This window comes from Neoarius graeffei, chromosome 5 (assembly GCF_027579695.1).
Source record: "Neoarius graeffei isolate fNeoGra1 chromosome 5, fNeoGra1.pri, whole genome shotgun sequence".
Classification (NCBI taxonomy): domain Eukaryota; kingdom Metazoa; phylum Chordata; class Actinopteri; order Siluriformes; family Ariidae; genus Neoarius; species Neoarius graeffei.
In genome coordinates, this window is record NC_083573.1 from 44,940,798 (window position 1) to 44,958,713 (window position 17,916).

Below are 17,916 nucleotides of genomic sequence, written 5' to 3' on the forward strand. Positions count from 1 at the left end.
TCGTTTCGGACTGGGGGCCGCAATTCGCCTCCTCTTTTTGGAAGGAGTTCTGTCACCTACTCGGGGCCACCGCCAGCCTCACCTCCGGATTCCGACCCCAGTCCAACGGCCAGTCAGAATGGACTAACCAGGAGTTGGAGAAGGCACTTTGGTGCATGGCGTCACACAACCCTAGGGCCTGGTGCGAGCACCTGCTGTGGGTGGAATACTCTCACAACTCCCTCACCAGCTCAGCCACCGGGCTGTCCCCATTCCACTGCGTGTATGGCTACCAACCACCCCTGTTCCCCAGCCAGGAGGGAGAGGTCACCTGCCCAGCTGCCCTCACCTATGCACGCTGATGCCACCGCACCTGGTCTCAAGCCTGCGCTGCACTCCTCAAGTCAGTCACCAGCTACTCTACTGGTGCCAACTGGCGGAGGATGCCTGCGCCCACCTACTGGGTGGGCCAGAAGGTGTGGCTATCTGCCAAGGACCTGCCCCTGCAGGTGGAGTCTCGTAAGCTAGCACCTCGGTTCGTCGGACCATTCCCTATCCAGAGGATCATCAGCAAGTCTGCTGTCCGGCTCCGACTGCCCAAATCTATGAGAGTGCACCCCACCTTCCACATCTCTAAGATCAAGCCAGTGCACGAGAGCCCACTGGTCCCAGCCGCACCTTCTCCTCCTCCTCGTCTCATCGATGGTGGCCCGGTCTACTCCGTCTGGCGACTGCTGAAGTCACGACGCAGGAGCAGGGGCCTCCAATACCTGGTGGATTGGGAGGGCTATGGTCCTGAGGAGAGGATGTGGGTCCCTGCTGGGAGAATCTTAGACCGTACCCTCAACAGCACCTTTCATCGCCTGCATCCGGACCAGCCGGCCAACCGGAGGGGTCGACAAAAGGGGCCTTGTTGGAATGACGATGCGCCCACCGCTACTGTCCCTGAGTCCGATCCTGAACCACAGGCCTTGGACTCTGACCGGTCAGAGGAGTTCTAACCCTCCACCAGTATTCCCCCTCTTCCCGCCCGTCTTGGTGGATCTGTGGCTAGGGACTTCTGGAGCCATCCCTTGAGGGGGGGTTCTGTCATGGTCCTACCTGTGGGCTTCTCTCTTCAGGTAATATCTCCACTCAGCATTACCGGCCACGCCCACACTCACTTCCTCTTATTATCTTTCAGTGACTGTCATTGGCTGTTGCCGATCACCTGCTTTCCCCGTGTGTATTTAAGCTGCAGTCCTCCCAAGCTTCTGTGTCAGATCATCTGCAACTCTCAGCCTGATAACCTGCTCTGTGTTCCTACTACTCTGACTCCTGAAAATATCCTGTTCCGTCTGACTCTGTCTGCTCTCCAGCCCCGGTAACCTGATCTGCCTTCTGTTCTGTCGACTCTGCCTCTTGCCTGCCTCTCCTGTACCTTCGCCTGATCTCCAGCTTGCTCAGCCCTGCTGCTCGCCTGCCTCTCCATCTGCCTGGTGTGAGCAGCCCTACCTGGAGCCCTACTCTTCAGCCCTGGTAACCTGACCCTGCATTTCTGTCCCCTATCTTGCTACCTGATTTGTGACTTTGTGTTCCAGCCTGCTCTTTTACTCCTGCCTGCTGAGGGTCTGCTTGCTGGGAGACTGCCTGAAACCCAAGTACTGTCAGCCTACAGCCACACCTCTCTGACAACGTCTGATCCCGTCAGATCTCAGAAGCCAAGCAGGGTTGGGCCTGGTCAGTACTTGGATGGGAGACCTCAGACGTCACCACCAGCCATCCCTGCCTCTCGGTTCTCCTGCCACTGGACTTCACCCACACACGTTCTCCCAACTCCCTTTTCCCCTGTTATTAATAAACTGTGGTTTGAGCACATTTGATCTCCTCTCCTGTTTGGTCCCTGGCATATATATATATATATATATATTACACATACACACGGGTGACAAATTAAAGGAAAATGCAACATAATGTTTGTCAGGTCTTGCACGACCATGAACAACTGAAACAGCTTTACTTGAATTGGCATAGATTATCTAGAATTGTACTGGCAAAATGAACACCATTCTTCCAAAAGATATTTCCTCCATTGGTGTTTTGATAATGACAGTAAAAAATTGTCTAAAACAAAAGTAAAAAATCTCCCACAGACGGTTAGTAGGGATGAAAGCTGGTGTATGAAGACAAAAGCATATACAGTGGGACAAAAAAGTATTTAGTCAGCCACCAATTGTGCAAGTTCTCCCACTTAAAAAGATGAAAAAGGCCTGTAATTTTCATCATAGGTACCCTTCAACTATGAGAGACAGAATGGGGGGAAAGAATCCAGGAAATCACATTGTAGGATTTTTAATGAATTAATTGGTAAATTCCTTGGTAAAATAAGTATTTGGTCACCTACAAACAAGCAAGATTTCTGGCTCTCACAGACCCGTAACAACTTCTTTAAGAGGCTCCTCTGTCCTCCACTCATTACCTGTATTAATGGCACCTGTTTGAACTCGTTATCAGTATAAAAGACACCTGTCCACAACCTCAAACAGTCACACTCCAAACTCCACTATGGCCAAGACCAAAGAGCTGTCAAAGGACACCAGAAACAAAATTGTAGACCTGCACCAGGCTGGGAAGACTGAATCTGCAATAGGTAAGCAGCTTGGTGTGAAGAAATCAACTGTGGGAGCAATTATTAGAAAATGGAAGACATACAAGACCACTGATAATCTCCCTCAATCTGGGGCTCTATGCAAGATCTCACCCCATGGGGTCAAAATGATCACAAGAACAGTGAGCAAAAATCCCAGAACCACACGGGGGGACCTAGTGAATGACCTGCAGAGAGCTGGGACCAAAGTAACAAAGGCTACCCTCAGTAGCACACTAAGCCGCCAGGGACTCAAATCCTGCAGTGCCAGACGTGTCCCCCTGCTTAAGCCAGTACATGTCCAGGCCCATCTGAAGTTTGCTAGAGAGCATTTGGATGATCCAGAAGAGGATTGGGAGAATGTCATATGGTCAGATGAAACCAAAATAGAACTTTTTGGTAAAAACTAAACTTGTTGTGTTTGGAGGAGAAAGAATGCTGAGTTGTATCCAAAGAACACCATACCTACTGTGAAGCATGGGGGTGGAAACATCCTGCTTTGGGGCAGTTTTTCTGCAAAGGAACCAGGACGACTGATCCGTGTAAAGGAAAGAATGAATGGGGCCATATATCGTGAGATTTTGAGTGAAAACCTCCTTCCATCAGCAAGGGCATTGAAGTTGAAACGTAGCTGGGTCTTTCAGCATGACAATGATCCCAAACACACCGCCCGGGCAACGAAGGAGTGGCTTCATAAGAAGCATTTCAAGGTCCTGGAGTGGCCTAGCCAGTCTCCAGATCTCAACCCCATAGAAAATCTTTGGAGGGAGTTGAAAGTCCGTGTTGCCCAGCGACAGCCCCAAAACATCACTGCTCTAGAGGAGATCTGCATGGAGGAATGGGCCAAAATACCAGCAACAGTGTGTGAAAACCTTGTGAAGACTTACAGAAAACGTTTGACCTCTGTCATTGCCAACAAAGGGTATATAACAAAGTACTGAGATGAACTTTTGTTATTGACCAAATACTTATTTTCCACCATAATTTGCAAATAAATTCTTTAAAAATCAGACAATGTGATTTTTTTCTGGATTTTTTTTCTCATTTTGTCTCTCATAGTTGAGGTATACCTATGATGAAAATTACAGGCCTCTCTCATCTTTTTAATTGGGAGAACATGCACAATTGGTGACTAAATACTTTTTTGCCCCACTGTAACTTACATCATTTTCATACTCATTACAAACCTAAAACTTTGTGTCATGTGGATGTACATAGACGTACAGAGAACATGCCATCAGAATTGAAATGTTTCATTATAGGATAAAAACAACTGGTCTGTAGATCTGAAACCTTAGATCTCTTTAATTACCAATGGCAATCATCTCTCTCCATCCATTATCTATACCACTTATCTGCCAGGGTCAATCCCAGCTGACTTTATGTGAGAAGTGGGGTACACCCTGGGCAGGTCTTCAACCTATCGCAGGGCTAACACAGAGACAAACAACCATTCACACTCACATTCACACCTATAGGCAATTTAGAGTAACCAGTTGACCTAATCCACGTGTCTTTGGACTGTGGGAAGAAACTGGAGCACCCAGAGGAACCACACAGGCACAGGGAGAGCATGCAAACTCCTCACAGAAAGGCCTCCATAAGCCGCAAAGTTCGAACCGAGAATCTTCTTGCTGTAACGGTTTGATTTTTTTTCCTTTTTAACTGTATGTAGTGGTTAGCACTGTCACCTCATAGCAAGAAGGTTCTGAGTTCGAGCCCAGTGGCTGACTAGGGCCTTCCTGTGTGGAGTTTGCACATTCTCCCCGTGTCTGTGTGGGTTTCCTCCGGGTGCTCCGGTTTCCCCCACAGTCCAAAGACATGCAGGTTAGGTTAATTGGTGGCTCTAAATTGACCGTAGGTCTGAGTGTGAATGGTTGTTTGTCTCTGTGTCAGCCCTGTGATGACCTGGCGACTTGTCTAGGGTGTACCCCGCCTCTCACTTATAGTCAGCTGGGATAGGCTCCAGCTTACACACGACCCTGCACAGGATAAGTGGTTACAGATAATGGATGGATGGATGTTTAACTGTACTGCACATTAGACCATAATGCAATGCTTTAAACTGGGGATTAATAAAATGTACTTTATCCTACTTTATCCTCCGAGCTGCACGGTCTCTCTAATAAGATACAGATTATTTGTGATTATGAATGCAAATCGAAAAAACACCAAAGCAGAATCTCTCACTTTTGCAAACCTCTTCAGCTCTGTATCCGTCTGATCTACATTAATTTCTCTCCAGTGTGTCTCCTTCCAGACTTCCATAATATTCTGTGGAGAAAGAAATATTGAAAGTATGCTCACTGATGACCTACACCACAGGATACAAATACAGCAAGGACAAAATAGCCGCAGAAACGAAAGGCAATTTCTTACAATTTTGTATCTAAAGAATGAAGTCGCAGCTATGGAACATTATTAAATAACACAGCTGAAATGAATATGATTGAATAACCTGAGCACACAGCAGCAGGTCCCAGAGCTGCTTTAAGACAAAGATCTGTCTCTTACAGAGTCCGAGCTGCCTGAAATCTGGGCTGCTCACTTCAAACAGCTTGCAGGACTTTTGCAGCATCATTGCCTCCTGCTCTAGTCTTACCACCTCGCTTTGCCACTAAGGAACCATGACACAAAGGCAGGTCAAAGTCAATGTGCAAAGGAACATTCAGAAATGTTGGTGGAATAAAGATGTTTAAAATTATTTTTTAAAGTACACTAAAAACAGGAAATGCAGTACGTAATCTAGTTGAGTGTAAGGGCTCTCTGTGTTGCAGTGAAGAGGAGCTTCCATTCTAAACTTCTCTTCAAACTGATGCAGCTTTATCTGCCAGGAGTAATATAAATTAGCAAGAAGTAAGAGAGAATAAAAAAGCAAAATGTTAATTATCTATCACTTGCACAGAAGATAATCCAAATAATAAAAAATATGCATTATAGTTGAATATACATTCTGTTTATTTACCTCTAATCATACTTAAGATTTTTTAAAAAATCATCACGTACTTCAAAGGCTGCATACTTCTTGCGTATGACTGCCACTTCTTCATTCTGCAAAGGAGCAACCTCATGTTTCACCGACCAGGCCAGCTTCTTAATGCTATTCCATCTCTCAGGTAATTCCTTAACAAAAGAAAAGAAAATCTATCAATGACAAATATTTTAAGATCTCATACACATATCTGACTAAATCTAATCACTGCAATGTAAACCAAAGGCTCCAGGATACCTCTGCACTCATATTTGTTAACACAAGTAGCATGATCAACAACCCCAATTCCAAAAAAAGAATGTGATAATTTGAAAATCATGGAAACCCTATATTTTATTGAAAATAGTACAAAGACAACATATCAAATGCTGAAACTGAGAAATTTTATTGTTTTTTGAAAAATATATGTTTATTTTGAATTTAATGTCAGCAACACGTTTCAAAAAAGTTGGGACGGGGAATGTTTCCCACTGTGTTGCATCGCCTCTACTTTTAACAACAATCTGTAAATGTTTGGGAACTGAGGAGACCAGTTGCTGTAGTTTTGAAAGAGAAATGTTGTCCCATTCTTGCCTGATATACAATTTCAGTTGCTCAACAGTTCAGGGTCTCCTTTGTCATATTTTGCGCTTCATAATGCGCCAAATGTTTTAAATAGAAGACAGGTCTGGACTGCAGACAGGCCAGTTTAGCACCTGGACTCTTTTACGACAGAGCCATGCAATTTTAATATGGGCAGGAAGCGGTTTGGCATCATCTTGCTGAAAGAAGGAAGGCCTTCCTTGAAAAAGATTTTGTCTGGATGGCAGCATATTCAAGTCAACTTTATTGTCAAATATGCTATACATGCTTGACATACAGCACAGACGAAAATTTCAGTGAAAATTTCAGTTCAGCATATTGCTCTGAAACGGGTATATATCATTCAGCATTAATGATGCCTTCCCAGATGTACAAACTACCCATGTCATGTGCATTAATGCACCCTCATACCATCACAGATGCTGGCTTTTGAACTGTGTACTGATAAGTCAGATGGTCCCTCTCCTCTTTAGTCTGGAGGACATGGTGTTCCTGATTTTCAAAAAGAATTTCTACTTTTGATTCGTCAGACCTCACGACAATTTTCCACTTCGCCTCAGTCCATCGTAAAAGAGCTCGGGCCCAGAGAAGGTGGCGATGTTTCTGGATATTGTTTATATCTGGTTTTGACTTGCATTTGTGGATGCAGTAATGAACTGTTTTCAGAGACGATGGTTTTCTGAAGTGTTCCTGAGCCCAGATAGTGATTTCCACTACAGACACGTGTCTGCTTTTAATGCAGCGTCTCCTGAGGGCCTGAAGATCACAGGCATCCGGTATCAGTTTTCAGCCTTGTCTCTTGCATACAGAAATTTCTCCAGATCCTCTGAATCTTTTAATGATATTATGTACCATAGATGATGTGATCCCCAAATTCTTTGGAATTTTACATTAAGGAACATTATTCTGAAATTGTTGCACTCTTTGCCCACGCAGTCTTTCACAGAGCGGTGAACCCCTCCCCATCTTTACTTCTGAGAGACTCCGCCTCTTGGGAATGCTCTTTTTATACCCAGTCATGTTACTGACCTGTTGCCAATGATCCGAATTAGTTTTTTTAGCATTACACAACTTTTTCAGTCTTTTGTTGCCCCTGTCTTAACTTTTTTTCTGAAACGTGTTATTGATATCAAATTCAAAATGAGCATATATTTTTCAAAAAAACAAATTTATCAGTTTCAACATTTGATATGTTGTCTTTGTACTATTTTCAATGAAAGATAGGGTTTCCAAGATTTGCAAAACTTCACATTCTGTTTTTATGTTTTACACAGTGTCCTAATTTTTTATGGAACTGAGGTTGTACTTTTGGTTCTGGTAATAAACCCAAACCATCCTAATATTACATTAGAAATATCATAAGGATCTGAAAATTGACACCTCTAGTTGAGTGTAGATATGGTCAGGGAGTGTTTCTCCATACTGCTGTAGCAGGCTGACCACAGCTGTGAGTGGATCAAACATCTGGTCTGTACTGGGCTGTCTGGATCTGACATCCAACAGACAGCCCATAACCTGCACCAGGGCCTGGTAGTCTTCACTCTTCATTGGCTCTCTTAGCCTTGAGTCAACCCTGAGGATAAACTCCTCAAGGTCTGTAATACTGCAGAGAAATGACCAACCAGCAAATAAAGATGAGCTTTAAAAAAGTGTTGGAGATTAATATCACTCATAGAAAATTGGACAAATCTACAAGCTTAAAGGGTTCTTTGGTTTGTCTCTCAGAGGGGACCCTAAAGGGTAGAAGTCTACAACATAATGTCTGGGTATAGTTTCAGAAAGAAAAATAACAGCCAGCAAATCCATTTTGTCTATAAGTCAAAACATATGCAGCATAATGGCTTTTCTGTTGCACCTCTCTTGAGCAAGCAACCCATTTTTTAGAGTATATGATCAAAATACATCTTGAGAACACTTTCAATTATTTGAACTATATTTTTTAAATGTCCACCTATTAAATTATACTATGTATTTCACAGTTAGGTTTCTTCTCACTTTTCTGTCACATATGATATAAGGTGCTCCTTGAACATCCAGCTCCATTTTTTAATTGTGTTTAAAAGACTCATCTTAAACGAGCGGATATCCACCCTAAACCAGCCGTCAAATACTCGCCAGTCCTCGAGCTTGCTCACTTGTACATAGAGTTCTTCATAATGGTCAATCTGTATGGGAAAATGATATATATAATTAGTTAATTTACATCCTCACATTTGAATCTCTTATGAAAAGCATTCAAAATAAAACAGCATTTATCTTTGTCTGTTAAGAAAAGTATGAAAAATATGACGTTTCACCTGCTCTTTGAACTTGTCAGTTGTGGGTGGATTCTCTGGTAAATCTATAGCCTCCCCATATGCTTCCACGTATTTAGTTGTCAGAGCCTGACCATACAGGAGAAACTGCTTGAGAAACTCACTCCGCTCATCCAGCCACAGGTGTGTGTAGTTTTTGAATGAGCTCTGATACTTGGAGGCTTTCACGATCACATTTTTCACTCGCTCCATCACTTCCTGTCGTAGGTCTAAGAGGTCCAGCATATCATCCATATCAACCTACCAAGGAATATTAGACATTCATTCATTTAAGGATTCATACCACTATGACATTAAATCACTGTTGTATCATACATAAACATGAACAGCCAAAACATGTTTTTGGGAAGAAAAAAAAAGAAAAATAATATTCACCTGATAGTCTTTCATATCCAGATGAGGTGCTACCCTTTTGATTTGAGTGGACATTTGGAACACGTCCTGCAACAGTCCCTCGACTAACTCATAAAGGCCGTCTCCTGCACCGATGTCCAGAGAGGGTCTGAAAACGATCTCAGATGTGTTAAGCACCATCTGAGCTTCTAACAGTGGAGCCTGTCTCACTGATTCTTCCATGTTGTTAACAAAGAACTCTAAAGAGTAAGTGACGGCATTGAAAAAGCCTTCCACTACCATTTCATCCACATATTCCACATACTCTTTCCATGCTTCTGAATCCTCATCTGCTGTATAGAGGTTTCTGTTCTCCTGTAGCAAACGAAACAAATATTCCAGCATAAATGGCAAGGCAGAGGAAACATGAATATATTTTTAAGACAGGAACAATGTACAGTGGTGCTTGAAAGTTTGTGAACCCTTTAGAATTTTCTATATTTCTGCATAAATATGACCTAAAACATCATCAGATTTTCACAGAAGTCCTAAAAGTAGATAAAGAGAACCCAGTTAAACAAATGAGACAAAAATATTATACTTGGTCATTTATTTATTGAGGAAAATGATCCAATATTACATATCTGTGAGTGGCAAAAGTATGTGAACCTCTAGGATTAGCAGTTAATTTGAAGGTGAAATTATGGCCCTTTTCCACTACCCTTTTTCAGCTCACTTCAGCTCGCTTCAGCTCACTTCAGCCCGACACGGCTCGCGTTTCGACTACCAAAAACCAGCACAACTCAGCTCGCTTCAGCCCTGCTTAGCCCCTAAAACTCGCACCGTTTTGGAGTGGGGCTGAAGCGAGCCAAACTGAGACAAGTGAGGCTGGGGGCGTGAGCAGACACTCCCCTGTGCACTGATTGGTGAGGAGGAGTGTCCTCACATGCCCACACACGCCCCGCGAGCGCGCTGGGATCTGTAAACACCGCAAACCCAGAAGAAGAATAATTACGAATTACGAGAATTTCTGAAGCCTTATGCGCCTCGCCTCATCTATACGCTCTTGCCAGTATCTGTCCGCGTTGTCGGTGACAACAAGCCACAGCACCAAGACCAGCAACACTAACGACTCCATGTCCTCCATGTTTATTGTTTACTATTCGGGTCGTGAGACTACCGCTTAAAAGCTCACTGATGTCACTGTTTGCGCTGCTTAACGACATCACCTGACGTCCACCCACTTTCGCTAACTCCACCCAATGTGTCCACCCACTTCCAGCCAGCACGGTTCAGCGCGGTTGTAGTCGAAATGCAACTCCAACAGCCCCGCTCAGCCCGACTCAGCACGGCACGGCTCAGCCCGACTCAGCCGCGTTTGTAGTGGAAAAGCGGCATTAGAGTCAGGTGTTTGCAATCAATGGGATGACAATCAGGTGTGAGTGGGCACCCTGTTTTATTTAAAGAACAGGAATCCATCAAAGTCTGATCTTCACAACACAAGTTTGTGGAAGTGTATCATGGCATGAACAAAGGAGATTTCTGAGGACCTCAGAAAAAGCGTTGTTGATGCTCATCAGGCTAGAAAAGGTTACAAAACCATCTCTAAAGAATTTGGACTCCACCAATCCACAGTCAAACAGATTGTGTACAAATGGAGGAAATTCAAGACCATTGTTACCCTTCCCAGGAGTGGTTGACCAACAAAGATCACTCCAAGAGCAAGGCATGTAATAGTCGGCGAGGTCACAAAGGACCCCAGGGTAACTTCTAAGCAACTGAAGGCCTCTCTCACATTGGCTAATGTTCATGAGTCCACCATCAGGAGAACACTGAACAACAATGGTGTGCATGGCAGGGTTGCAAGGAGAAAGCCACTGCTCTCCAAAAAGAACATTGCTGCTCGTCTGCACTTTGCTAAAGATCACATGGACAATTCAGAAGACTATTGGAAAAATGTTTTGTGGACACATGAGACCAAAATAGAACTTTTTAGTTTAAATGAGAAGTGTTATGTTTGGAGAAAAGAAAACACTGCATTCCAGCATAAGAACCTTATCCCATCTGTGAAACATGGTGGTGGTAGTATCATGGTTTGGGCCTGTTTTGCTGCATCTCGGCCAGGACGGCTTGCCATCATTGATGGAACTATGAATTCTGAATTATACCAGCAAATTCTACAGGAAAATGTCAGGACATCTGTCCATGAACTGAATCTCAAGAGAAGGTGGGTCATGCAGCAAGACAATGACCCTAAGCACACAAGTCGTTCTACCAAAGAATGGTTAAAGAAGAATGAAGTTAATGCTTTGGAATGGCCAAGTCAAAGCCCTGACCTTAATCCAATCGAAATGCTGAAGGGCCTGAAGTAAGCAGTTCATTTGAGGAAACCCAGCAACATCCCAGAGTTGAAGCTGTTCTTACAACGTTTAGTTGCAGTTATTGCTGCACAAAGGGGTCACACCAGATACTGAAAGCAAAGGTTCACATGCTTTTGCCACTCACAGATATGTAATATTGGATCATTTTCCTCAATAAATAAATCTCATCATCTCTAGCTGCTTTATCCTGTCCTACAGGGTCGCAGGCAAGCTGGAGCCTATCCCAGCTGACTACGGGTGAAAGGCAGGGTACACCCTGGACAAGTCGCCAGGTCATCACAGGGCTGACACATAGACACAGACAACCATTCACACTCACATTCACACCTACGGTCAATTTAGAGTCACCAGTTAACCTAACCTGCATGTCTTTGGACTGTGGGGGAAACTGGAGCACCCGGAGGAAACCCACGCGGACACAGGGAGAACATGCAAACTCCGCACAGAAAGGCCCTCACCGGCCACGGGGCTCGAACCCGGACCTTCTTGCTGTGAGGCAACAGCGCTAACCACTACACCACCATGCCGCCCCAATAAATAAATGACCAAGTATAATATTTTTGTCTCATTTCTTTAACTGGGTTCTCTTTATCTACTTTTAGGACTTGTGTGAAAATCTGATGATGTTTTAGATCATATTTATGCAGAAATATAGAAAATTCTAAAGGGTTCACAAACTTTCAAGCACCACTAGCATAAACTATGAAGTTCCTACACCTGTGAATACACTCCTACCTGTAACAGACTGTGTATGGTCTCTCCATCCTTCCTGATGCTACTATATTTCTTTGCCACTCTTGCTGCTCTGTCCTCCAGCGTCAGCAGTGTGTCTTTTTTATTGTCCCTCCTGCAGAAGATTGGCTGCTTGCTCCATCCCTTCATCAACTCCTTAATCCTTTCAACATTGTCTCTGGATTTTTGAAGCTTGCGCTCCATTTTATACACCATGTCTTTCACCTGGCAGATATAGTTCAAGCAGCCTTGGTCTTGCCATGTCAGATCCGTTTCAGCCCGATACAGCTGCTTGTCTATGGCCTCTAACTCAGCTTTCATAAGGGAAACCTCCGCATCCACAGCCATGTGCCGTACCTTGTTGTACAGCTGGATTAGTAACTGCAAACTACTCAAGCACTATAGAGGAAATGGAATGAAGGGAAAAGTCTCATTGAGTACCGACTGATTACAGGTTCCTAAAAATGTCCCATATACTACAAGATTCAGCAAAGACAGTATTTACAGATAAACAAAATGCATCACTTTCTCCAAAGTCGTAATAATCATCACAAACCGTGAGAAACATGTCTCTCTTCTCATACACTGCTAAGGCAGCACAAGGGATACAGGTCTGGTCCAACATCCCAAGATATCTGACATCCCTCAGGACAGCTAACAGCTTCGGTTACAAGATAAGATTAATTAATTAATTAATTAATTAATTAATTAATTCATTCATTCATTCATTCATTTAGATGATCAATCTAAAATAACCATAACTCAAGTTAATGCAGCTTGTTAGTACTCTGATGTACTGTAATAATGTACTGTACCTCCTGATTGAAGTTCACTGATAGGAAACCAGAAATTAAATCTCTCCTGATTAGGGGTTGGTCGAGGTTCAGCTGGCAGACCTGTTCAACATTACTGCACCAATCTGAGTACACCTCTTTTTCATACTCATCCAGTCGTGAGGACATCTCCATGTATTTATGACTTAATAACTTCATGTCTACTTCTTCCAAAGTCCTAGAAGGTAAGTGATGCAGCGTTCTTTCATTAGTTATCATTAGAATTTATACAATAACTTAAAAGTTATCGAAGTAAGTAAATGTTGTGATTTTTTTCCATAAAATATTGCAAATACCATACAGGAATTAGATGTTTGGAAACACTTACATATCAAGCACAAATCGCATATTTTCCCACAGGACCTGGATTCTGTTTCTCAGCATTTTGGCCCATTTCAAAGCACCAGACATGGCAGGCATGTTCTTACCCACTATAGCTGTACAGTTCTTCCTCTGGAAACAAACAGCAAACAATAACAGCTTTCATAAGCTCATAATGCCTAAAATTAAGAGCTATTATTCGTATATACGCTCACTGAACACTTTATCAGGAACAATATATTATTACTGGGTAGAGCCTCCCTTTACTGTCAAAACATTCTCAATTCTTCATGGCATGTATTCCACAATATGTCGGAAACATTCCTTTGAGATTCTGGTCCACGTTGACATGAAATCATCACACAATTCCTGCAGATTTTTCAGGTGCACCTTCATACTGTGAATCTCCTGTTCTGTCACATCCCAAAGGGGTTCTACTGGATTCAGATCCGGTGACTGAGAGGGCCACTGAAGAACACTGAATGGCATTCACTGTCATGTTCATGAAGCCAGTTTGTGACACGGTGCATTATCATGCTGTAAGTAGCCATTAGAAGATGGTAAATTGTGGCTATGAAAGGTGCACTTGATCAGCAACAATACTCAAATAGGTTGGGGCATTCAGGCAATGATTGATTAGTATTAACGGGCCCAATGTGGGCCAAGAAAACATTCCCCACAGCATTACACTACCTCCACCAGCTTGAACTGTTGACCTAAGGCAGGTTGGGTCCATGGATTCATGTTGTTGGGTCCAAAATCTGACTCTACCACCTGTATGCCTCAGCAAAAATGGAGATTCAACAAACCAAGCTATATTTTTCCAGTCTTCAACTCTCCAGTTGCGGTAAGCCTGTGTTCACTGAAGCCTCAGCTTTCTGTTTTTGCTGACAGAAGTGGAACCCGACATGGTCTTCTGCTGTTGCAGTCCATTTGCCTCAAGGTGTGATGTGTTGTGCAACTTGAGATGCTTTTCTGCTCACCACAATTGTACAGAGTGGTTATCTGAGTTACTGTAGCCTATCTGTCAGCTTGAACCAGTCTGGCCATTCTCCACTGATCTCTCTCATCAATAAAGCATTTCTGTCTGCAGAACTGCTGACTACTGGATATTTAAATAATATTGGCTGGCTTTGAGTGGTTTATCAGATATATTTTATTCAGCTAGCATGATACTGAATGAGTCAAAGACAAGTTCAATATCATGTTAGCTGAATGGACTATAATATATCATGAAAAAAGCCAGCCAAAATTATGATGATGATGATGATTATTATTATTATTATTATTATTATTATTATTATTATTATTATACATACACACTCAATGGAAAAATTATAGATTTTACAAAAAGTTAAAAACAGGCAGGTAACTTACCAATATTGAATGCTGATTCTGATCAAATGTAATTCAATGTTCTGTCAATCCAATGTACAAAGTCAAAGTTCTAACAATAAAAATGGTACAAGTCCAGAAAGCCTGAACAACAACAACCCAACTTCTATACAAGCTATATAGGTAGACAGTTCAAGTTCAAAGTTACTTTTGGTCGGAGTTAATTGTTACATCGCAGTTGTTCAAAACAAAAAGGCTTTGCTGAGTGAAGTACTCTTGTAAAAGTCTCAGTCACTTTTCCTCACCTCCAAGTAGAACTTGGACAATATTTCCACGATTGCTCTCTTTTCCAGTTTTTCGATGTCCGTTGGTATGTTTTTCTCTTGTAAATATGTGTGAAGTATATAATGAAGTTTTGGTAGCCTTTCGGGTGTTCAGCGCGTCTTTCTCTTTAAATCTTCTGCTTTCAATGAAGCAAACCTTGTGGCCATGTTTGTGTACAAACTGTCAGTCACTCGCTAGCGTGGAAGTTTTACGTCTCCAACATGTCTCTTTTCCAGTTTGTCAATGTCCGTTAGTAGGTTTTTCTCTTGTAAATATGCGTGAAGAATATATAATGAAGTTTTGGTAGCCTTTCGGGTGTTCAGCAAATCTTTAATTTCAGTTTTCAGCTTATTTATTTCATGCTTAAACTGAGCACTGGATCTTCTCTCTTTCCCAGCCAACAAAGAAATGATTGTATGCATGCACAGTAGAGAAGTTTTGTAATTGGATCTTTGCATTAGCGCCAATGTGTGACATCATGTTATTTTGACAACATGCAATATTATAACAATACTGCATGCTCATTCTCCATTGGGGAGAGCAGCGTAATACATGGAGGATAAGCGATATGATAACAGTATTGCACGCTACCAATAAACCCGCTAGAAGGGAATAGAATACATGTTTTTATTCCATGGAAAAAGTGGCCCGTATGTATAATCATTTTCTTTATTGCACCATTCTGAGTAAACTCTAGAGACTGTGTGTGTAAAAATCCCAGGAGATCAAGAGTTGTAGAAATACTCACACTAGTCTGTCTGGCACCAACAATCATGCCATGTTCAAAATCAATGAGATCACATTTTGTAACCATTCTAATGGTTGATGTGAACATTACCTGAAGATGCCGGTCCGCATCTGCGTGATTTTGTACAGGTGTACCTAATAAAGTGCTCTGTGAGTGTATATGACCTATTGTGCTAATGGATAAGAGTGATACCTGCTCCTGCTGTGAGTGAAGTAGGTATTTACATGTTTCCAGCTCAACACCAAAAAGTTGCATCAGTTTGGTGAAATTGGGGGTGAATGTTTCCTTAATGATCTCTCTGTCCATGAAAGGTTGAAACACCGCAAGCAGCTATGAAGAAAATGAAAAGTGTCAGTGTTTGCACATAATGTTTGCATATAAGGGACCAGTGATAGAAACTTACTTTGAAAATAGATTCCAATCCTGAACAGTCTTTATAGGCCAGGCAAAGGATGTTGACAAGCTGTCGATCATAGTCTGCAACCTTTTCTTTAAAATGTGTATAATCCTTTTCAAAATGCTTCACATGAAAACAAACAGAAAATATATTTAATTTCTGTGCGGCTTAACATAATAAACACATACTATTTACCAACTACAGTGGTCTCCACAATTATTGGCTCCCTTTGTAAAGATTAGTAAAAAGGGTGAGAAAAAAAATCCACCTTTTGGTGAAGTACAGTGGTGCTTGAAAGTTTGTGAACCCTTTAGAAATGTTTATATTTCTGCATAAATATGACCTAAAACATCATCAGATTTTCACACAAGTCTTAAAAGTAGATAAAGAGAACCCAGTTAAACAAATGAGATAAAAATATTACACTTCATGCCCTGAAGAAGGCTGTCTGTGCCGCTGCGCGTGGGTTGCTGCTCAGCTCATGTTTTTTGTATGAAATAGCCATGTAAAATAAAGGCTTTTTATATAGTTGGATACGAAGAGTGCCTTGGATTCCTTTTTTTTTCCAAAGGTTTTTGCATTCCCTATACCAAAGAGCACCTTCAATTTTTAAATTTTTTAATTTTTATTCTTTTTTCATCAATTCCTGAGCACTTTGGATTTTTTTTTTCATTTTTCATCTCACAAAAATATTATACTTGGTCATTTATTTATTGAGGAAAATGATCCAATATTACATATGTGAGTGACAAAAGTATGTGAACCTTTGCTTTCAGTATCTGGTGTGACCCCCTTGTGCAGCAATAACTGCAACTAAACGTTTCTGGTAACTGTTGATCAGTCCTGCACACCAGCTTGGAGGAATTTTTAGCCCATTCCTCCATACAGAACAGCTTCAGCTCTGGGATGTTGGTGGGTTTCCTCACATGAACTGCTCGCTTCAGGTCCTTCCACACCATTTCGATTGGATTAAGGTCAGGACTTTGACTTGGCCATTCCAAAACATTTAACTTTATTCCTCTTTAACCATTCTTTGGTAGAACGACTTGTATGCTTAGGGTCGTTGTCTTGCTGCATGACCCACCTTCTCTTGAGATTCAGTTTATGGACCAGGGATGAGAGTTTTCCACTTTTTGGCGGAATTCCGCTTTTTTTCAGTCAAAATGGACCTTTTTTATATTGTTGCAAATCCGTTGAGAAAATTTTAGGGGGGTAGGGTATAGGGATGCTAACCGATGACCGTTTGACCGGTGGTTGATTTTGGAGCGGAGGACTTGGAATTCTGTGTTGTAAACGCTTGGGGCGTGCCATGCGGTGTAAGGACGACAGCTGACGAATCAGAAGCACCAATTCAGTCATGTCCCGCCCTCCTGCCCCAGTTAAAAACAGCTGACAAATCAGAAACACCCATTCAGTCATGTCCCGCCCTCCCGCCCCAGTTAAAGACAGCTAACAAATCAGAAACACCCATTCAGTCATGTCCCGCCCTCCCACCCCAGTTAAAGACAGCTAACAAATCAGAAACACCCATTCAGTCATGTCCCGCCCCAGTTGAACATGTATGTACTTGAAAGAGAGTTCTACTTTTGTATAAGTGTCAATTTTGTAAGCAAACAGGGTATGGTATTTCAACATTTATAAAATTTTGATGATAAAATAAATGGTTTTTAGGGTAAAAAATCTCTAAAATCCATGAGCTCCCGGGTGCTTCGCCCCCTGGGCCCCCACCGGGGCTTCGCCCCTGGACCCCCGGCTAATTTTTCAGATTTTTTCATCACGAGCCACTCTCATCCCTGATGGACAGATGTCCTGACATTTTCCTTTAGAATTCGCTGGTATAATTCAGAATTCATTGTTCCATCAATGATGGCAAGCCATCCTGGCCCAGATGCAGCAAAACAGGCCCAAACCATGATACTACCACCACTATGTTTCACAGATGGGATAAGGTTCTTATGCTGGAATGCAGTGTTTTCCTTTCTCCAAACATAACACTTCTCATTTAAACTAAAAAGTTC

At 42.3% G+C, this 17,916-nt stretch overlaps 1 protein-coding gene across 1 annotated transcript in view; it reads right to left on the reverse strand.

Moving 5' to 3' along the window:
• Positions 1 to 17,916, reverse strand: part of si:dkey-233k19.3 (dynein axonemal heavy chain 11) — a 171,278-nt gene that overhangs the window by 137,768 nt on the left and 15,594 nt on the right. The window contains exons 9-22 of the mRNA XM_060920812.1: positions 15,905 to 16,021; positions 15,694 to 15,831; positions 13,102 to 13,226; positions 12,756 to 12,951; positions 12,497 to 12,601; positions 11,944 to 12,339; positions 8,870 to 9,202; positions 8,477 to 8,734; positions 8,175 to 8,344; positions 7,560 to 7,782; positions 5,612 to 5,728; positions 5,346 to 5,432; positions 5,064 to 5,222; positions 4,796 to 4,879 (exon numbers count right to left, since the gene is read on the reverse strand). Coding sequence (XP_060776795.1) covers positions 4,796 to 4,879; positions 5,064 to 5,222; positions 5,346 to 5,432; positions 5,612 to 5,728; positions 7,560 to 7,782; positions 8,175 to 8,344; positions 8,477 to 8,734; positions 8,870 to 9,202; positions 11,944 to 12,339; positions 12,497 to 12,601; positions 12,756 to 12,951; positions 13,102 to 13,226; positions 15,694 to 15,831; positions 15,905 to 16,021 — 2,508 coding nt within the window. The remainder of the gene's footprint in view (positions 1 to 4,795; positions 4,880 to 5,063; positions 5,223 to 5,345; positions 5,433 to 5,611; positions 5,729 to 7,559; positions 7,783 to 8,174; positions 8,345 to 8,476; positions 8,735 to 8,869; positions 9,203 to 11,943; positions 12,340 to 12,496; positions 12,602 to 12,755; positions 12,952 to 13,101; positions 13,227 to 15,693; positions 15,832 to 15,904; positions 16,022 to 17,916) is intronic.